Source organism: Aotus nancymaae, unplaced genomic scaffold (assembly GCF_030222135.1).
Source record: "Aotus nancymaae isolate 86718 unplaced genomic scaffold, 86718_ANA_hifiasm-v0.15.2.pri h1tg000089l, whole genome shotgun sequence".
NCBI lineage: Eukaryota > Metazoa > Chordata > Mammalia > Primates > Aotidae > Aotus > Aotus nancymaae.
The window spans coordinates 4,366,407-4,385,089 of record NW_026988504.1 but is presented as its reverse complement, the minus strand read 5'-3'; the positions used below and the strand labels follow the sequence as shown (position 1 = coordinate 4,385,089).

At 52.1% G+C, this 18,683-nt stretch overlaps 1 protein-coding gene across 2 annotated transcripts in view; it reads right to left on the bottom strand.

The window, feature by feature from the left end:
- Positions 1-854: 854 nt before the first annotated feature.
- TIMP2 (TIMP metallopeptidase inhibitor 2) overlaps positions 855-18,683 on the bottom strand; it is a 66,621-nt gene continuing 48,792 nt past the window's right edge. For both annotated transcript variants that reach the window (XM_021670934.2, XM_012453580.2), the window contains exons 3-5: positions 15,907-16,015; positions 5,766-5,890; positions 855-3,716 (exon numbers count right to left, since the gene is read on the bottom strand). In XM_021670934.2, coding sequence (XP_021526609.2) covers positions 3,519-3,716; positions 5,766-5,890; positions 15,907-16,015 — 432 coding nt within the window. In that variant the 3' untranslated portion in view covers positions 855-3,518. The remainder of the gene's footprint in view (positions 3,717-5,765; positions 5,891-15,906; positions 16,016-18,683) is intronic.

Below are 18,683 nucleotides of genomic sequence, written 5' to 3'. Positions count from 1 at the left end.
GTCCAGGCTGGTCCTGAATTCCTGGGCTCAAGCAATCCGCTACCTTGGCATCCTAAGTGCTGGGACTACAGGTGTGAGCCACCATGCCCGGCCTGGAAAAAGGTTTTAACTTATTTTTCAAACATATGTGTACCGGAACATTTATAAATGAGATTGTTTGATGCCTGGAATTCTTTCTTCCAAATAATTCTGGGCAGGGTGGGTGAGGGCTGAGCTAGGTCCAGTGCTGGCCACGAGCCCTCAGTGTTGAAGCTGGGAGATGGGTGTGTGGATCTGAGTGTCTCCATAATAAAAGGTGGAGGCATGTGCTGAATGACGAGGGTCCCGTCCTACGCTTCCGCTGCTTCACCCAGCTAAGAAAGCCACACTTGCTTTTATCTGTCCCATCTCTGCCACTGAATCGCACTTATTTTTTTTTTCTTGAGACAGGGTCTCACTGTGTTGCCCAGGCTGGAGTGCAGTGGCGTGATTATAGCTCACTGCAACCTCTGCCTCCCAGGCTCCAGTGATCCTCCCATCTCAGCCTTTTGAGTAGCTGGGACCAAATGCGTGCCACCACGCCTATTTTTGGTAGAGATGGGGTTTTGCCATGTTGGCCAGGCTGGTCTTGAACTCCTGGGCTCAAACGATCCACCTGCCTTGGCCTCCCCAAGTGCTGGGATGACAGGTGTGAGCCACCATGCCTGGCCTGCACCCCATATTTGACTCAAAGCGCACCGGCCGTTTCTCTGGAGGACACAGGGAGCCCCTCTCCCACCAGACGGGAAAGCCTCCTTTGCAAGGGCGGATTCCATCCTTGAGCTAGAAGGTGGCCATTCTGAACATCGGATACAGCCACACGGAGACAGCCCACATTCTCTTTGATAATACTGTTTATTGTCCACGGACCGAGCAATCGCTCAAGAATGATACAAAGCATCAGAGACATGCGCAGTCTGCTTGTCAACTTTCAGCAACTCCTGTGTGTTCCCAGGAAGGTCTCAGACTCCATATTCCAGCATAAACGCAATGCTCCCCTCCCCCAAATCCAAACAGAAACAAACAAAATCAACAGAGCTTTAAATTACGGCAGCAAGTCCGATATTTCTTCATACTTATCAAGCAAAGATTTGAAAATAACTACAATGTAAACTTTATTTTAAATATTTTGAGTTGCTTGCAGGATGAAAGGAGAAAAGAGCTGTGCTTAGAACATAACGTATAAATTAAACGATGCCAAATGGAGAGCCTTCTTAAACTATACATATATCGCCATTATTCACTGGGAAGGTATTTGAGCGGCTTCACCTCTCGGCTGCCACCGGGCACTTATCTTGACCTGTTTTGTTTTCTGCTCAGCATGGTTAAAAGACCAACGTGTGTGGATCGATTATAAAGGCCGCCTTTCAGATCAATCCTACTCAAAGATCCTTTACTTTGTAATAATTTGAACTGGAGAACCAAAGACGGGAGACAGATGAAAGCAAAGAATACTCAGAGAACCAAAGGAAAGACCTGAAGGAAGCCACCCCAGAGGCCACGCTTTCCACTCGGGGTCAAATGCTTCCACGATGCAGAAACCTTTTTTTTTTTTTTTAAAGTCCCAGTCTAACACCTACCAAGGGTAAAAGGAAACAGAGCACAGGAATGATTACAGCTGATGTCAAAAACAAACCAGAACATTTAAAAAAATCAGCAGAAACAGGAGTAAATGTTACATATGATATCACCATACAGGAAGCGAACGGGGGTGGGGTGTTATATGGGTCAGAGGGGTCTGGTGGAGTTGTATACACTGAAATGGCATGGACTGGTCCATTATGACATCTTACCAACTTTAGGTCACTGTACAGCATGAACATGCCTGTGGGGCAGGGGCTGATTCCTGGAAACCCTCCCAGTCTGCCCTAGAAAGGGAAGTCACCAAGATCTGTGCTGACCAGGTCCCGGGTGGGCACGGGGGCTGCAGGGCACTCGGGGGTCAGGAGTCTTAACAGGTGCTTTGGGGTTGCTGCCGATAGAACAGGCTTAGGTGGCTTTGGAAGCGTTTTGCAGGACCACGCACAGGCGTCAGGCTTCCGTTTCACTGTGTGTGTGTGTATACATGTCTGCATAACGTGCATGTGTAGCGTCAGTTTATCTTTACAACACAGGTAGGAGGAAACAAGAGATTCTCCTCATCATTACCGAGAAAGTTCTTCCTATCTTAACCCCTATCTCACTAGCTTCAAGGAACACGTAGGTTCCCCAGTTCCCTAGGAAGTTTCTTAACTAGGTAATCTTTGTAATTTAAGAAATAAAAGCAGAAGTTGGTATATCTGCAACGCAGGTTCACATATCATCTGAGAATTCATCTTTAGAAAAATGAGATGTCTCTAAAACAGGCCACAGTGTCCTGGAGGCTCAGAAAGAAGTGAGAGTGTCACCAAAGCCACCTACCTCCAAAATCCTTCCCTTCCTAGGCTGGACTTACTACGCTTATCCAGAGTCACGTACAGAAAGCCCCAAGGAGAACGATGCCTGTCAGTCTCTGAGGGAGAGAGCACTAAACGCGGGAGGGCACAGCGAGACCCAGCTTCTCCCCTCCTCAGGATGTGCAGATGGGGGCACAGCCAGGCCCTGCACACAAGCCCAGACAAAGCAAAGCCGCACAGCTCAATCCAGGCGCCTGATGCCAGGAGGGGCAGGAAGCAATGGCAACTGCAGCAGCTCAGGAGGGGACCTTGAGGGCCGCCACCGGCCCCACACGGCAGCCTCAGGACAGGACCTCACAGACTCCCCCTGCCGGCTGGGGAGCACGTGGGTGGGGGGTGCGGGAGCCCAGAAAGACTCAGCTGAGGCTGGAACGTGGCTCAACTAGGTTCTCTCACTCCCATTTCTACAAGGCTTGGAGGGAGGTTCCCACTGGAATTCTGAGGATTAATAGGATGGATGGGGCTCCTTCGAGAATGAGCCATTGGTTCCAGGCTGCCCCTGGATGTGGGGGAGTCACAGGTGCTGGGAGTTCATGGTGGGCACTGGGGCGACAGGGGCACTTGCCAGGGGCAGGGAGTGCTACAGCAGGGCCAGAGGTGTGGAAGCTGCAGAAAACAAGGGCCATGCCCCTCTCAGGATGAAAGGGACCTGGTAGGCCTGCTACACAGTCTTGCAATGACCCTCAAAAGTTTCTGCAAAATTCTCATTTCCAGGCCCTGCCCTAACCCAGCTGGGAGATCCCTAAGTGCTGCCTGAGCAGCGTCTGTGACGGTGCCAAGGCAGGGACTGGGAGGGAAGCCACGTGTTCCCGCCCTGCACCCAAGGATCAAAGCCCCAGACACACAGTGCCTGGCGAAGGGAGCATGAGATGAGGACCCTGGACCCACGTCTCCCTCCAGACCCACAACCGTGTCTACAAGGAGAAGCGGGGAGCAGAATCGCACTAATATGGACCCACGGGATGAGTGTTTTATTCATGCTGTTTCCAGGAAGGGATGTCAGAGCTGGACCAGTCGAAACCCTTGGAGGCTTTGCAGTTGGCCACAGGGCTGTGGCAGGCCCGATTATGGGTCCTCGATGTCGAGAAATTCCTGCTTGGGGGGCGCCGCGCCACGGTACCACGCGCAGGAGCCGTCGCTTCTCTTGATGCAGGCGAAGAACTTGGCCTGGTGCCCGTTGATGTTCTTCTCCGTGACCCAGTCCATCCAGAGGCACTCGTCCGGAGAGGAGATGTAACATGGGATCATGGGGCAGCGTGTGATCTGGGGGGGCACACGGAGGGAGATGGCGTCAGGGACCCAGGAAGGGGCGGGCGGAGGCCGCTCAGGGGGCAGGTCCAGACCCCGGCAACGTGCCTATCTGCGGTGTGCAGGGATGGCAGTCTCTCCAGAGTCCCACAGCTCCCGCAGCGGCAGGTGGCTGGCCTGAGAGGGGGGCTCACCTGCAGGGACACTGCACCCCGCCCACTGCAGCCCCCCTACTGCTGCAGCTGTGTCCCCCTTTGAGCCATCTCGTCTACCTCCCCGAGCATGAGAGAATGGCCTCAGCTTGGCCCTGCCCTCCCAGGGACAAAGCAACGATAAAGGGGCCTGGGTCTCCTGGAGATAGATTCCAGCCGAGCAAAAAAGGCTGGGAAAAGGCCCGTTCTTGCTCTCAAGCTCCAGACAAGGTCATCGGCAACTAGCAATTCAGCAAAGGAACCCGAAGATACAAGAGGCTGACCACCTTCACGGCCGTGGAAAGAAAAGGGAAGAACGTGCTCTGATTTCATGCTGGGCACAGAGGAGTTCTGCTTAACTACATATGGCTGGAGACTGGGTTCAGAATTCCTGTTCCGAACCTGCTGAGAAGGGGCTGGCGGCCACCGGGAGGGAGGGTGGCCCCAGGCAGCTCCCCAGGGAAGGCCGATCCCCGCAGCCTCACCCGAGTCTCCTGGTCCCAGACTCACTGTGGATGATCAGTGGGCGGTGGTGGGGGGGGTACCTAGCACTCAGCAATTCTTCCTGCGGGGAGGGCGGGGACAGGGTGCTAGGAGCCCATGGGAGGGCGGGGACAGGGCGCCAGGAGTTCATGGGAGGGCGGGGACAGGGCGCCAGGAGCCCATGGGAGGGCGGGGACAGGGCGCCAGGAGCCCATGGGAGGGCGGGGGACAGGGCGCCAGGAGCCCATGGGAGGGCGGGGACAGGGCGCCAGGAGCCCATGGGAGGGCGGGGACAGGGCGCCAGGAGCCCATGGGAGGGCGGGGACAGGGCGCCAGGAGCCCATGGGAGGGCGGGGACAGGGCGCCAGGAGCCCATGGGAGGGCGGGGGACAGGGCGCCAGGAGCCCATGGGAGGGCGGGGACAGGGCGCCAGGAGCCCATGGGAGGGCGGGGACAGGGCGCCAGGAGCCCATGGGAGGGCGGGGACAGGGTGCTAGGAGCCCATGGGATAGGGACCAGCCTGGGAGCCCTGGAGGCGGTGATCTCACCCTCCACAACCACATCTCAGAGCTGTGCTGCTAGAGCTGTGCCTGGCACAACCTCCGGGCTGATTTTAGGAGGAGCCGGTGTTCAGGTGTTCTCAACAGACCCCACGTAGACACCGACCCAGGTGTGGAAATGTCGGGAATGTTGGAAAAATCGTAACGCCTGCAGCGCCCTCACGAACCTTTACACTTGCACATTTGTTGAAAATTACCCATAGGACCATATTCTCCCCATACAGCTCCTTTTGCTAGAAGCTACAGTAACAGAGCTGAATTTATGCTCTTGGTCTCAAATCTCCTGGCCTTCCAGACGTCCCTCCACTTTTTTTTGAGATGGAGTCTTACTCTGTCACCCAGGCTGGAGTGCAGTGGTGCGATCTTGGGCTCACTGCAACCTCCACCTTTCAGGTTCAAGCAATTCTCGAGCTTCAGCCTCCAAAGTTGCTGGGATCACAGGCATGCATTACCTCACCTGGCTAATTTTTGTGTTTTTTGTAGAGACAGGGTTTCACCATGTTGATCACACTGATCTCAAACTCCTGACCTCAAGCAACCTGCTCACCTTGGCCTCCCAAAGTCCTGGGATTACAGGCTGAGCCACTGTGCCCAGCCTCCAGACATCCCTTGGCAGAGATGTGCCTCAGAGCTCTCCAGGGACCGGGAGCCAAAGGCTCTGTCTCCAGCCAGACAGCCTCATTCCTGGGATGACCATACCTTCCCGGAGCCCAGTCTTAAATCAGGACCTGAGGATTAAGAGGCCTGGAAAGCCAGGGACCAAAACCCCTGATGTCCATCTGGAGACAGTGGGAGGAGGCGACGCCCCAGTGGAGGCGGGACCCGCTTACCTTGCACTCACAGCCCATCTGGTACCTGTGGTTCAGGCTCTTCTTCTGGGTGGTGCTCAGGGTATCCCAGGGCACGATGAAGTCGCAGAGGGTGATGTGCATCTTGCCGTCCCCCTCAGCCTTTCCTGCAGAGAGACAGGGTCACCAAGCTCAGCGTGAGGGTCAAGTCCTCCTTCTCCCCAGATCCTGCACCCGGCGCATAGGTGCTGGGATTTCGCTGTAACCATACTGCACACTGTCTATTCTGAGTTTTTTTTGTTTTTTTTTTTTGAGACGAAGTTTCGCTCTTGTTACCCAGGCTGGAGTGCAATGGCACGATCTCGGCTCACCGCAACCTCTGCCTCCTGGGTTCAGGCAATTCTCCTGCCTCAGCCTCCTGAGTAGCTGGGATTACAGGCACGCGCCACCATGCCCAGCTAATTTTTTGTATTTTTAGTAGAGACGGGGTTTCACCATGTTGACCAGGATGGTCTCGATCTCTTGATCTTGTGATCCACCCGCCTCAACCCCCCAAAGTGCTGGGATTACAGGCGTGAGCCACCGCGCCCGGCTATTCTGAATTTAAACATAACACGTGGCTGGGCATGGTAGCTCACTCCTGTAATCCCAGCACTTTGGGAGGCTGAGGCACAAGAATCACTCTTGAACCCCAGAGGCAGAAGTTGCAGTGAGCTCAGATAGCGCCACTGCACTCCAGCCTGGGTGACAAAGCGAGACTCTGTCTCAGAAAAATAAAAAGTGGAAAAAAAAAGCCATAACGCATGTTCGCTGATAGAAACTTACATGTAGTTAAATGTAGGAAACAATCAAGAAAAACCGTCCCTACTTTCATTACCCACAGCTAACATTTTGATATATTTCATTCCAATGTTCCAGGATTGATTTTGAGACAGTCTTGCTCTGTCACTCAGGCCAGGGTGCAACAGTATGATCACGGCTCACACTGCAGCCTTGACCTCCCAGGCTCAGCGACCCTCCCGCCTCAGCCTCCCAAATAGCTGGGACTATCGGTGTGAACCACGACACCCCGCTCACCCTGCTTATTTATTTTTTTGTAGAGACGGTGTCTTGCTACGTTACTCAGGCTGGTCTCAAACTTCTGGGCTCAAGTGATACCTCTGCCTTGGCCTCCCAAAGTGCTGGGATTACAGGCATGAGCCAGCACGCCTGGCCCCAATATTCTTTTAAATTAAATTTTATTCTAGAAAAAAAGGATGAAGATGATATCTCACTAATTTGCCCAGGCTGGTCTTGAACCTCTGAGCTCAAGTGATCCTCCCGCCTTGACTTCCCAAAGTGCTGGGATTACAGGTGTGAGCTGCTGCGCCCGGCCAATATTCTCTTATACGTGCATCTTCATACACAAAACATCCTGCAGTATGTACACTGTAGTATTTCCTGTTTTTTTTCCCACAAAATATTAACTCACAGGCATTTCTCCTATTTGAGTTTGAACTTGTAATTCTGCATTTTTCCATGATGAAGAGCCGAAGCATGGAATTTTTGAAAATGAGGAACCTGCTCTGAATTCCCTTCATCAGGCATGGAGAGCTGCGGCTCCTTTCTGAACTTCAGGCTCCTGCCTCAGCTGCCTCCTTCCAGGGCTGGAGATCCTACCTTGGCAACAGCCTTGGCATCGTCCAAGCAGGAGGAAAAGAGCAAAGGAGTGTGTTGCAGAACCTAATGACAGCTATGGAAATGATTTCAAAACACATCCCTCAGGCCCGGCGCGGTGGCTCATGCCTCTAATCCCAGCACTTTGGGAGGCCAAGGCGGGCGGATCACTTGAGGTTAGGAGTTAGAGACCAGCCTGGCCAACATAGTGAAACCCCGTTTCTACTAAAAATACAAAAAAATTAGCCAGGTGTGGTAGCACATGCCTGTAAGCTACTCAGGAGGCTGAGGCGGGTGGGTCACTTGAACCTGGGAGGTGCACACTGCAGTGAGTACTCCAGCCTGGGTGACAGAGCGAGACTCCATCTCAAAAAAGAAAAAAAAACATAGATAAAATAAAAACTCATCTTTCAGGCTGGGCACGGTGGCTCACACCTGTAATCCCAGCACTTTGGGAGGCCAAGGTGGGCAGATCACTGGAGGTCACGAGTTCGAGACTGGTCTGGCCAACATGGTGAAACCCTGTCTCTAGTAAAAATACAAAAATTAGCCAGGCATGGTGGCGGGTGCCTGTAATCCCAGCTACTAAGGAGGCTGAGGCAGGAGAATTGTTTGAACCCTAGGTCATAGGTTACAGTGCGCCGAGATCACGCCACGACACTCCAGCCTGGATGACAAGAGCGAAACTCCATCTAAAAATAAATAAATAAAATAAAAATACAAAAAAATTAGCCAGGTGTGGTGGCACATGCCTGTAGTCCCAGCTACTTGGGAGGGTGAGGCAGGAGAATTGCTTGAACTCAGGAGGCAGAGGTTGCAGTGAGTCAAGATCATGCCACTGCACTCTAGCTTGGGTGACAGAGTGAAACTCAAAAAAACAAAAACAAAAAAACCACCCCGATCCTCCTGCTACAACAGCCCCTTGTGAAGACACACAGATGTCAGTGATGAGCACCTGCGCCTGGCAGATACTGACGGGCAATTCCTTGAGAAGCAGACAGAGCCTCAGGCTGTGCCCTGAGCACTTCTGTTTGACAAAGTTTCACTCATCTGACTTAATGATCTCAGGCACAGCACCAGCCTCAGAGGATCCGCTAATAGAAACGCAGCCCAGTGAAGAACTAATGCAGCTCGCCAACTGCACCCCCGTGCCATGGAAATGCATCCCGCTTGCCTGGGGCTTCAAGCAGGCACAAGTGGCCTCCATTGTCCTGGGCGCGGTGCAATCACTGTGCCAGCTCCCCGGGTCTGAATTCTTATGCACTTCCTGTTCTAGCTGCTCCTTTACCTTTGGGAGCTCTTCGGGTCCTTTTATCTGTTTAGACTCGTGACATTCCAGGTGCGGAACAGGATGAGAAAGCAGAATGACTCCTGTAACATTTATTCCGAATCCTGTAACTTCACAAGACAAGTGTTTGGGTGGCCTCAAACAATTCGAAACTAGATATGTAACTTTCCCCGCTAGACCCACAGATATTTTCCGTGAGTTCCGAATAGATCAGGAAGGAGCAAAACTGACACACGGGAAGGAACCCATTCCCGGATCCTGGTTGATTCCGGCATTTGGTGCCCGTACAGGTATACTGTAGCCCCATGCCCGGCCAGCCTGCGCGCCCACCACCACAGACAGGCTGCAGCTCCGTCCTGGCTTCCCAGCTTCTTTGGTGACTTCCGCCGTCTGTATCACTTGACTAGCATCAATTCCCACTTTATATTAGACTTGCCTTTCTTCTGCATCTCACTCCTTAGCCAGAGAGTAAGTATAGAGGGAAAGGGTTGTGTGTTAAGCCTTCCGTATCCACAGTTCCCTACACAGTAACTGCTCAGTGACTTTACCGGTGAGGCACCCCAGTGCTTGTTCTCATGATTTGCTTCACATGCTGCCTCTTCCTGCCATCTTCTCTTTGGCCTTTTACCACCAATTCTGGCTTCCTCATAAGGTAAGCAACGGCAGGAAGAAGAGATGAAGGGAAAATTGTATCTTTTCTTTTTTTTGTTGGAGACGGAGTCTTGCTCTGTCACCCAGGCTGGAGTGCAGTGGCACCGTCTCTGCTCACTGGAACCTCCCCCTCCAGGGTTCAAGCAATTCTCCTGCCTCAGCCTCCCAAGTAACTGGGATTACAGGTGTGTGCCACCACGGGTGCCTAAATCTTTTTATTTTTTAGTAGAGGCAGGGTTTCACCATGTTGGCCAGGGTGGTATTCAACTCCTGACCTCCAGTGATCCCGGCCAAAAAATCGTATCTTTTCAATGGTACTAGTTACTGGGCTAATGTGAACACTGGCTGTCACGTATAAATGTTAAGAGAAGACCTCCTCTGGGTTGGGCACGGTGGCTCACGCCTGTAATCCCAGCCCTTTGGGAGGCCAAGGCTGGTGGATCACAAGGTCAAGACATTGAGACCATCCTGGCTAACATGGTGAAACCCCATCTCTACTAAAAATACAAAAGTTAGCTGGGCATGGTGGCCTGCGCCTGTAGTCCCAGCTACTCGGGAGGCTGAGACAGGAGAATTGCTTGAACCCAGGAGGCGGAGGCTGCGGTGAGCCGAGATCGCGCCATTGCACTCCAGCCTGGTGCCTGGTGACAGAGCGAGACTCTGCCTCCAAAAATAAAAAAGAAAAGAAAAGACCCCCTCTGGTCTGAGTAAGACTTGCTGGCGTACACAGCGTGAGGAGGGGTGTCCGTGCTCCCGGCGAAGGGGTGGGGGGTGTGCATCTGTGCTCCCGGTGAGGCAGCCGGCCTTACACCCCTCTGGTCTGAGTAAGACTTGCTGGCGTGCACACCGTGAGGAGGGGTATCTGTGCTCCCGGCGAAGGGGTGGGGGGGTGTGCATCCGTGCTCCCGGCGAGGCAGCTGGCCTTACACCCCTCTGGTCTGAGTAAGACTTGCTGGCGTACACAGCGTGAGGAGGGGTGTCCGTGCTCCCGGCGAGGCGGCCGGCCTTACACCCCTCTGGTCTGAGTAAGACTTGCTGGCATGCACACCGTGAGGCGGGGTGTCCATGCTCCCGGCGAAGGGGTAGGGGGATGTGCATCCGTGCTCCCGGCGAGGCAGCCGGCCTTACACCCCTCTGGTCTGAGTAAGACTTGCTGGCGTGCACACCGTGAGCATCTGCTACAATGTTCTACTTACGTCTGTCTTGGAGAAAAGCGAGGCATGAGTCTTGGTTACAGAAAACCAGGAATTGAAATTTGTAACAAAGGGTTGTATGTTTATTTTTCCTTTTGGAGAAGAGGAATGCAGAAGAAAATTACAGGGCCAATTCTATACGAGTCTCCTGGTGCTCGACTCCACACGTGAGGCTGAGTCATCAGCCCAAGAGGAGATGGCCTGCTCAGGCCGTGCGGTCACTCACCAGCCGCAGCCAGCCCGAGCTGCGTGGTTCACGTGCCTGTGATTCCTGGTTAGCCCCCGGATAAAGGGCCGATCCTGAGTCCAGGCAACCTGGATCTAGGTTCCTGCCTCAGGAAATAAATGCCAGATTGAATGTGGAGTCATCTGACCAAGGCTGGGAAAGAAGTCAGATGGGAGAAGCTCCCCTCGCCACAATGTGAGTCAGCCACTGTGGCCACAACGGCCCCACCCCTGTTCCCCCTCCCAGGGAGAGGAGGATGAAGTAATGTAGCCTCATTGGTGGAGAAGATACACAGCCAGCTGGCCACTGGGCAGGTCTCACAGTCTTCTTTGACTTTGATTTTAGAGACAGAAAGTCCACGCGCAGATCTGTTACATGGGCGTACCGTGTGCCCCGAGGTCTGGAATACAAATGGATCCAGCGCCCAGGTAGTGAGGAGGGTGCTCGGTAGGCAGGTTTTCTCAGCCCTTGCCCCACGATTCCTCCCTCTTGCCTCCTTGTATTCCCGTGTCTCTTGTTCCCATTGTTATGACCACGTGCACCCAACATTTAGCTCCCACTTAGAAGTGAGAACACGTGGAATTTGCTTTTCTGTTTTTGGATGAATTCCCTTAGGATAATGGTTTCCAGCTGCATTTGTGTCACTGCAAAGGACGTGATTTCATTCCTTTTTACGGCTGTGTAGTATTCCGTGGTATATACGCACCACATTTTCTTTATCCAGTTCACCATGGATGGGCACTTGGGTTGAGTCCATGTCTTTGCTATTGCAAACAGTGGTGATGAACGTACAGGCGCAACATCACTGAATGACTTATTTTCCTTTGGGTGTATACCCAGGAGTGGGACTGCCGGGTCGAAGGCTGCTTCCATTCTCAGTTCTCCGAGAAACCTTCAAAGCACGCTCCACAGTGGCGAACTCAATTACATCCCTACTAACAGCAGGCCAGTGTTCCCTTTTCTCTGCAGCCTTGCCGACACCGGTTTTTTGTTTTTCACTTTTTAACTAGAGCTCTTCAGAATCTTTCCATGACAGCTTTCTAGCGAGGATCGTGCTACAGATCCCGGGAGCGGGGAACTTCCAGCAGAGCCTCGCACCCATCCTGCTACGGGCTACCCCAGCTCTTCGTAGACCTTCAGTGTAGTTCTGTATCGACTCACCAGCTTGTCATGCAGTGCTGTGCCACATGCATGGGTCACTGTCATTTCCAATTTGGTTTTTTTTTTTTTTTTTTTTGAGACGGAGTCTTGCTGTGTCACCAGGCTGGAGTGCAGTGGCACAAGCTCGGCTCATTGCAGCCTCTGCCTTCCAGGTTCCAGCAATTCTCCTGCCTCAGCCTACTGAGTAGTTGGGATTACAGGTGCACCCCACCATGCCCGGCTAATTTTTGTATTTTCAGGAGAGATGGGGTTTCACCATGTTGGCCAGGCTGGTCTTGAACTCCTGACCTCAGGTGATCTGCCTGTCTCGGCCTCCCAAAGTGCTGGGACTACAGGCCTGAGCCATCGTACCTGGCCCATCTCCAATTTAAGAAATAAAACTATCAGCTGCCCTGAGTGAGGTCTGAGATAACCGGCATCTCTGGGACCATCATTCTGGCCTCCCACTCCCACTTTCACCCTCTCAACAACCCCTCGTGGGGCAGATACTACTGTCGCCATCCCCCACATATTGATCGGCATGGGAGGCGCAGACAGGTAAAGTCACTTGGTCTAGGACGTTAAGGAGTCAGGTGTCAGAGCACAGATTCAAACTCCAGCAGGTGTGTTTCCAGAGCCTTCACTGGGGCGTCTCATCGTATCGCCTCACGTCTTTTCATTACACTTAGTTGTTATCTTTTTCTCTTCTAAAATACAGACAGGGTCTTGCTCTGCCACCCAGGCTGGAGTGCAGCGGTGCAGGCCTAGCTCACTGTGGCCTCAAACACCTGAGCTCAAGGGATCTTCCTGCCTCAGCCTCCCAAGCAGCTAGGATTACAGGTGCACATGACCACACCCAGCTGACTTCCTTCCTTCCTCCCCCCATACTTCCTTCCTTCCTTCCTTCATATTTTGTAGATATAGTGTCTTGCTATATCGTCCGGGCTGATCATGAACTCCTAACCTCCAACCATCCTCCTGCCTCAGCCTCGCCAAATGCTAGGATTACAGGTGTGAGCCACTATGGTTGGCCCATTTACTTATTTTCTTTCTGCAAGAAACTGTTAGCACTTGGCACCTTTAGTCCTATGCTCTCATCATAACCTCCTCATGCCTCCTCCTTGAGATACTAAGTAGTGTCTGTGTTATGAAGTGAATGGAAATGTTAACAATTTGAAAACATATATAGAATTCAACTGAGAAGAATATTACACATTGGAAACTTTAAAATGTATGCACATAAAAAGAAATCAAATCTGACCCACGCTACAGCATGGATGAACTTGAGGACATATGCGAAGCGCAGCAGGTGAGCTACGGAAGGACGTGTGAGCCCACCTGCGCGAGGTGCCGAGATCGGACAGATTCACGGAGACGAAGTAGAAAGGTGCAGAGGCTGGGCAAACAGAGGACCAGGGAGGTAGCGGTAATGCGGACAGAGATTCAGTCTGGGATGACGAAAAAGTTCTAGAAATAGGTAGTGATAGTTACACAACATCACGAATGTACTTAATGCTGGCCCGGCGCAGTGGCTCACGCCTGTCATCTCAGCACTCTGGGAGGCTCAGGTGGGTGGAGCACCTGAGGTCAGGAGTTCAAGACCAGCCTGGCCAACATAGTGACAACCCATCGCTACTAAAAATACAAAAAATTAGCTGGGTGTGGTGGCAGGTGTCTGAGATCCTCCCAATCCTCAGGGGGCTGAGGCAGGAGATTTGCTTGAACCCGGGAAGCAGAGGTTGCAATGACCAGAGATTACACCACTGCCCTCCAGGCTGGGCAACAGAGAGAGACTCCATCTCAACAAAACAAAACAAAGCAAGAAACAGACAGCCCCGCCATGGCAAGGATTCAGCTGGGTATGTTCGGAGACCGGCGCTGGCTCAGACCAAGGTCACTTTTGCACCCAAGAGTCCACCTGTGCATGGAACCCCCACCCTTTGTCCTTCCACAGCTCTGCAGTTTGGCCAGACAGCCCCTAGAGGGCAGTGTGAGGAGACTGAGCTGGGACCGCGAGACTTAATTGAAAGGCTGTTCCCTATGGACTAGGAACAAAAAGAGGACACAGAAAACTGGAAGTAAGTTCCCTGCACCACGGGGGATTTTGTCTCCTTTCTCGTCTCTCCAGATTTTATTTTTCTGGTGACAAAAGTCATAGATGTCATAATTTTCTTTTATTTTATTTTGAGACAAGAGTCTCGCTCTGTCACCAGGCACCAGGCTGGAGTGCAGTGGTGCGATCTCAGCTCACTGCAACCTCCGCCTCCTGGGTTCAAGCAATTCTCCTGCCTCAGCCTCCCGAGTAGCTGGGACTACAGGCGCACACCACCACACCCAGCTAATTTTTATATTTTTTAGTAGAGACGGGGTTTCACCATGTTGGCCAGGATGGTCTCAATCTCTTGACCTCGTGATCCACCCGCCTCGGCCTCCCAAAGTGCTGGGATTACAGGCGTGATGCCATAATTTAAAGGTTTAACAAATACAGTAGAGAACTGAAAGGGAGACACAGCAGATGCCAACACGCCGGGGAATCTCCTCCCGTGCTCTGTTCTGTACACGGGCTGTAGCAGCCCCCGAATGCCACGCTGCAGACCACGCCTCGGCCACGTGCCACCGCATGTGCTGTGCAGCCACCCCAGCCCTTCCACCTCCCCTGTGTTTTCCTGAGGGCATTAGTTAGCCGGGAACATCTTTGTGCCACAGGTGATTGTCGTCCACATACCCCTCTCATTTGATTTTCTTTTTCTTATTATGAAAATCATAGATAATACTGGGCATGTAAAATGGTACAGCTGCTTTGGAAAACGGTTTGGCAGCTCCTCAAATGGTTAAATCTAAAGTCACCCAACCCCCCAAACCCCAATTCCACTGCCAGCAATACACCCAAGAAAAATGAGAACAGGTCCCTGCAGAAACCCACACACCGATGTTCACTGCAGCATTTGTCACAACTGTCAAACAGTGGCAGCAACCCAAATGCCCATCAGATGATGAGAGGATACACAAAATGTGGCCTCTCCCTACAACGGAATATCCTAGAAAGGAATGAAAGTCCCATACACGCTGTCACATGGATCAGCCTTGGAAACACGAAAGAAGCCAGTTACGCAAGGCCACATGTAGGATGCCGTTCCTAGGAAGGCCGAGCATAGAGAAATCTGTAGGGAGGGGAAGTATACTAGTGGCTGCTTTGGGCTGGGGTGCGGGGAGAGGGGGTGTTAGGAGGGTAATAGCTCAAGAATACAGGATTTTGTTGGGACTGTAGTGATGGTTGCATAACTCTGTGAATATACTAAAACCACTGAATTGTAGGCTGGGTGTGGTGGCTCACGTTTGCAATCCCAGCGCTTCGGGAGGCTGAGGCAGGCGGATCACTTGAGGTCAGGAGTTCAAGACCAGCCTGGCCAACACAGTGAAACTTATTCTCTACTAAAAATATTTTAAAAAGTTAGCCAGGTGTGGTGGCACATGCCTGTAATCCCAGCTAGTCGGGAGGATGAGGCAGGAGAATCGCTTGGACCCTGGAGGCCAGCTTAGGCAACAGAGCAAGATTCCATCTCAAAAAAAAAAAAAAAAAGAAAGAAAAATAAATATTTAACATGGTTACATTTTGTTACGTATATTTTACCACAATAAAAAAAGGAGACAGATGAAGAAATAAGTCAAGCAAGTCTCGTGCATAAAATCAACGACTTCACACAAGCTCTCGGCCCTCCTGATGGCAGCAGAGTTTCTCTGCCTTGCACACTTCCAGCATCCTGCACACGCCTCCCTTTAGGAACAAAAGGTAAAAATGCTCACCTTTTTTGTCCACCAATCTTAAATTCCCAAGGAAGCTGGCAGGTAGGTGACATTCACTAGCATTCTCTGATGGGAAGCAGTAGAGAGGGCACCATGCACCCTGCCTCACTTCCTCAGCTCCTCCGCCTCCCCGCCCGCGGAGCCTGGGAAATGAGCCCTGGACCGCGTCGAGGAACAGCCCCGCTTCTGAGCATGCCTCTGGCTGATGGCCCCACTCATACGCACCTGCAATGAGATATTCCTTCTTTCCTCCAACGTCCAGCGAGACCCCACACACTGCCGAGGAGGGGGCTGTGTAGATAAACTCTATGTCCTTTTCAGGCCCTTTGAACATCTAGAAAGACAGGAGAGGACATGTAAGCAGAGGCAGGTGGCACAGTCGGTGAATTCCATTCCCGTCCAGAACACCCCGGGCAGCACAACCCGTATCTGTGGTACACCTGGCACCGAAAAGGAGGACCAGGGAGTGCCAACTGCATGGATTAGAAAAGGATCATTTCCGCTGGGCACAGGGCTCACGCCTACAATCCCAGCACTGCGGGAGGCTGAGGTGGGTGGATCACCTGAGGTCAGGAGTTCAAGACCAGCCTGGCCAACATAGTGACATCCCATCTCTACTAAAAACACAAAAATTAGCTGAGCGTGGTGGCAAGTGCCTGTAATTCCAGCTACTTGTAGGGGAGGCCGAGGCAGGAGAATCATTTGAACCCAGGAGGCAGAGGCTGCAGTGAGCCGAGATTGCACCATTGTACTCCAGCCTGGACAAAAAAAAAAAAAGGCCAGGTGCAGTGGCTCACACCTGGAATCCCAGCACTTTGGGAGGCTGAGGCAGGCAGATCATGAGGTCATGAGATTGAGACCATCCTGGCGAACACGGTGAAACCCCACCTCCACTAAAAAAATTAGCTGGGTGCGGCGGTGTGGGCCTGTAGTCCCAGCTACTCGGGAGGCAGAGGCAGGAGAATTGCTTGAACCCAGGAGGTGGAGGTGGCAGCGAGCCGAGACTGCGCCACTACACTCCAGCCTGGCGACAGAACGAGATTCCATCTCAAAAAAAAAAAGAAAAAAGAAAAGAAGACTGTTCTTATAACAGAGTGATTCTTTGGAGTCACTCAACTTTTAGTGCGGCAGATCACAGCAGGTGGGCACAAAGCCGTCATCTGGAGCGTGGCATCCTCAGACAACACCTGTGTCCCCTTGTCCCCCGCCCCAATGAGGTCATTTCTGAATCTCTGGGGAGGGCCTTTGGTACCTCCGCATGACTCTGGACCACTATGAAGGACCATGACTTTTGCATATTTCCAGAAATGTTTTATTTTTTTGAGACAGGGTCTCACTCTGTTGCCCAGGCTGGGTCTGCAACATTGACTTCCCAGTCTCAAGTGGTCCTCCCACCTCAGCCTCCCGAGTAGCTGGGACTACAGGAGTGTGCCGCCATGCTCGGCTATTTTGTTTTTGTTTTTTATTAGCAGAAACAAGGTCTCTCTGTATCGCCCAGGCTGGTCTCAAACTCTGAGCTCAAGCAATCCTCCTGCCTCAGCCTCCCAAAGTACTGGGATTACAGGCGTGAGTCACTCTACCCAACCCATATTTCCAGGAATTTTGATCAAGTATTGTCTACTTGATGGCAATGAGAGCAGACAGGCACCTCGGGATTAGGGTGTGACTCCGCAGGCCAGAGGGGTTTGCTTTCTCAACATCTGGTTTCCTCACAGCCCTTGAGGAACGCGCCTGCCTCCCAGGTGAAGAAGAGCCATTTTCCCACCACTCAGGGAGGGTGCTTTTTCCCCCTGAAGAGTTTCAATAAGCAAACCCAGATGGAACGGGACCATGCCTCGCTGTCATCACAAACAGCTTTTTGAGAGCTGAACTCCAACTCGTACCAAGAAAGGTTATGTTGATGCCGTATTAAATGACATCATTTGCCAAAAGGCTAAAAGCATTTCCTTGGCACTGACACTGGCCTTTTCACAACCCCTTCGTGAGGCCGTAAGAGCAGATCCTCCTTCCTGCTTCATAAAGAATGGGGCTCAGGCACTGAGAGACTAGGTCACCCCCTTAAAGGGACATAGATGTGATGATGAAGCATCCCAAAGACCTTCTGATAACATTGAGTTTCTTTTTTTTTTTTTTGAGACGGGGTTTCACCATGTTGGCCAGGCTGGCCTTGAACTCCTGACCTCAGGTGATCCGCCCGCCTCAGCCTCCCGAAGTGCTGGGATTACAGGCGTGAGCCACCACATCCGGCTGACATTGATTTTCAACTACTTTTTCTTTTTTTTTTTCAGTCAGAGTCTCACTCTGTCACCCAGCCTGGAGTGCAGTAGCACAACCTCAGCTCACTGCAACCTCCACCTCCCAGGTTCAAGTGATTCTCCTGTCTCAGCTTCCCAAGTAGCTGGGATCACAGGTGCTCGCCAGCATGCCCAGCTAATTTTTGTATTTTTAGTAGAGACGGGGTTTCACCATGTTGGCCAGGCTGGTCTTGAACTCCTGACTTCAGGTGATCCACCCGCCTCCCACCATGCCTGGCCTGTTGTTCATTTTTAATAACAAAATTAAATATTGATGACTACAACTACTACCATTTACACAGCTGTCCCTCCATCTGGGACATGAATTTTCTTCTCTCTTACAGACCACGTTAGTTACTATCAATGACAGCAGAATCACCTCTCCTGCCGCAGGCCGGCCCCCATCCTCCCTGTCACAATTTTTTTTTTCACACAGGGTCTCACTCTGTCACCCAAGCTGGAATACAGTGGTGAGATATCACCTCACTGCCATCTCCGCCTCCTGGGCTCAAGCGATTCTCCCACCTCAGCCTCCTGAGTAGCTGGGACCACAGGCATGCACCACCATGCCTGGCTAGTTTTCTGTAGAGATGGATTTTTGCCATGTTGCCCAGGCTGGTCTTGAACTCCTGAGCTCAAGTGACCCACCCGCCTTTGCCTCCCAAAGCACTGGAGTTACAGGCGTGAGACACTGCATCCAGCAACTAT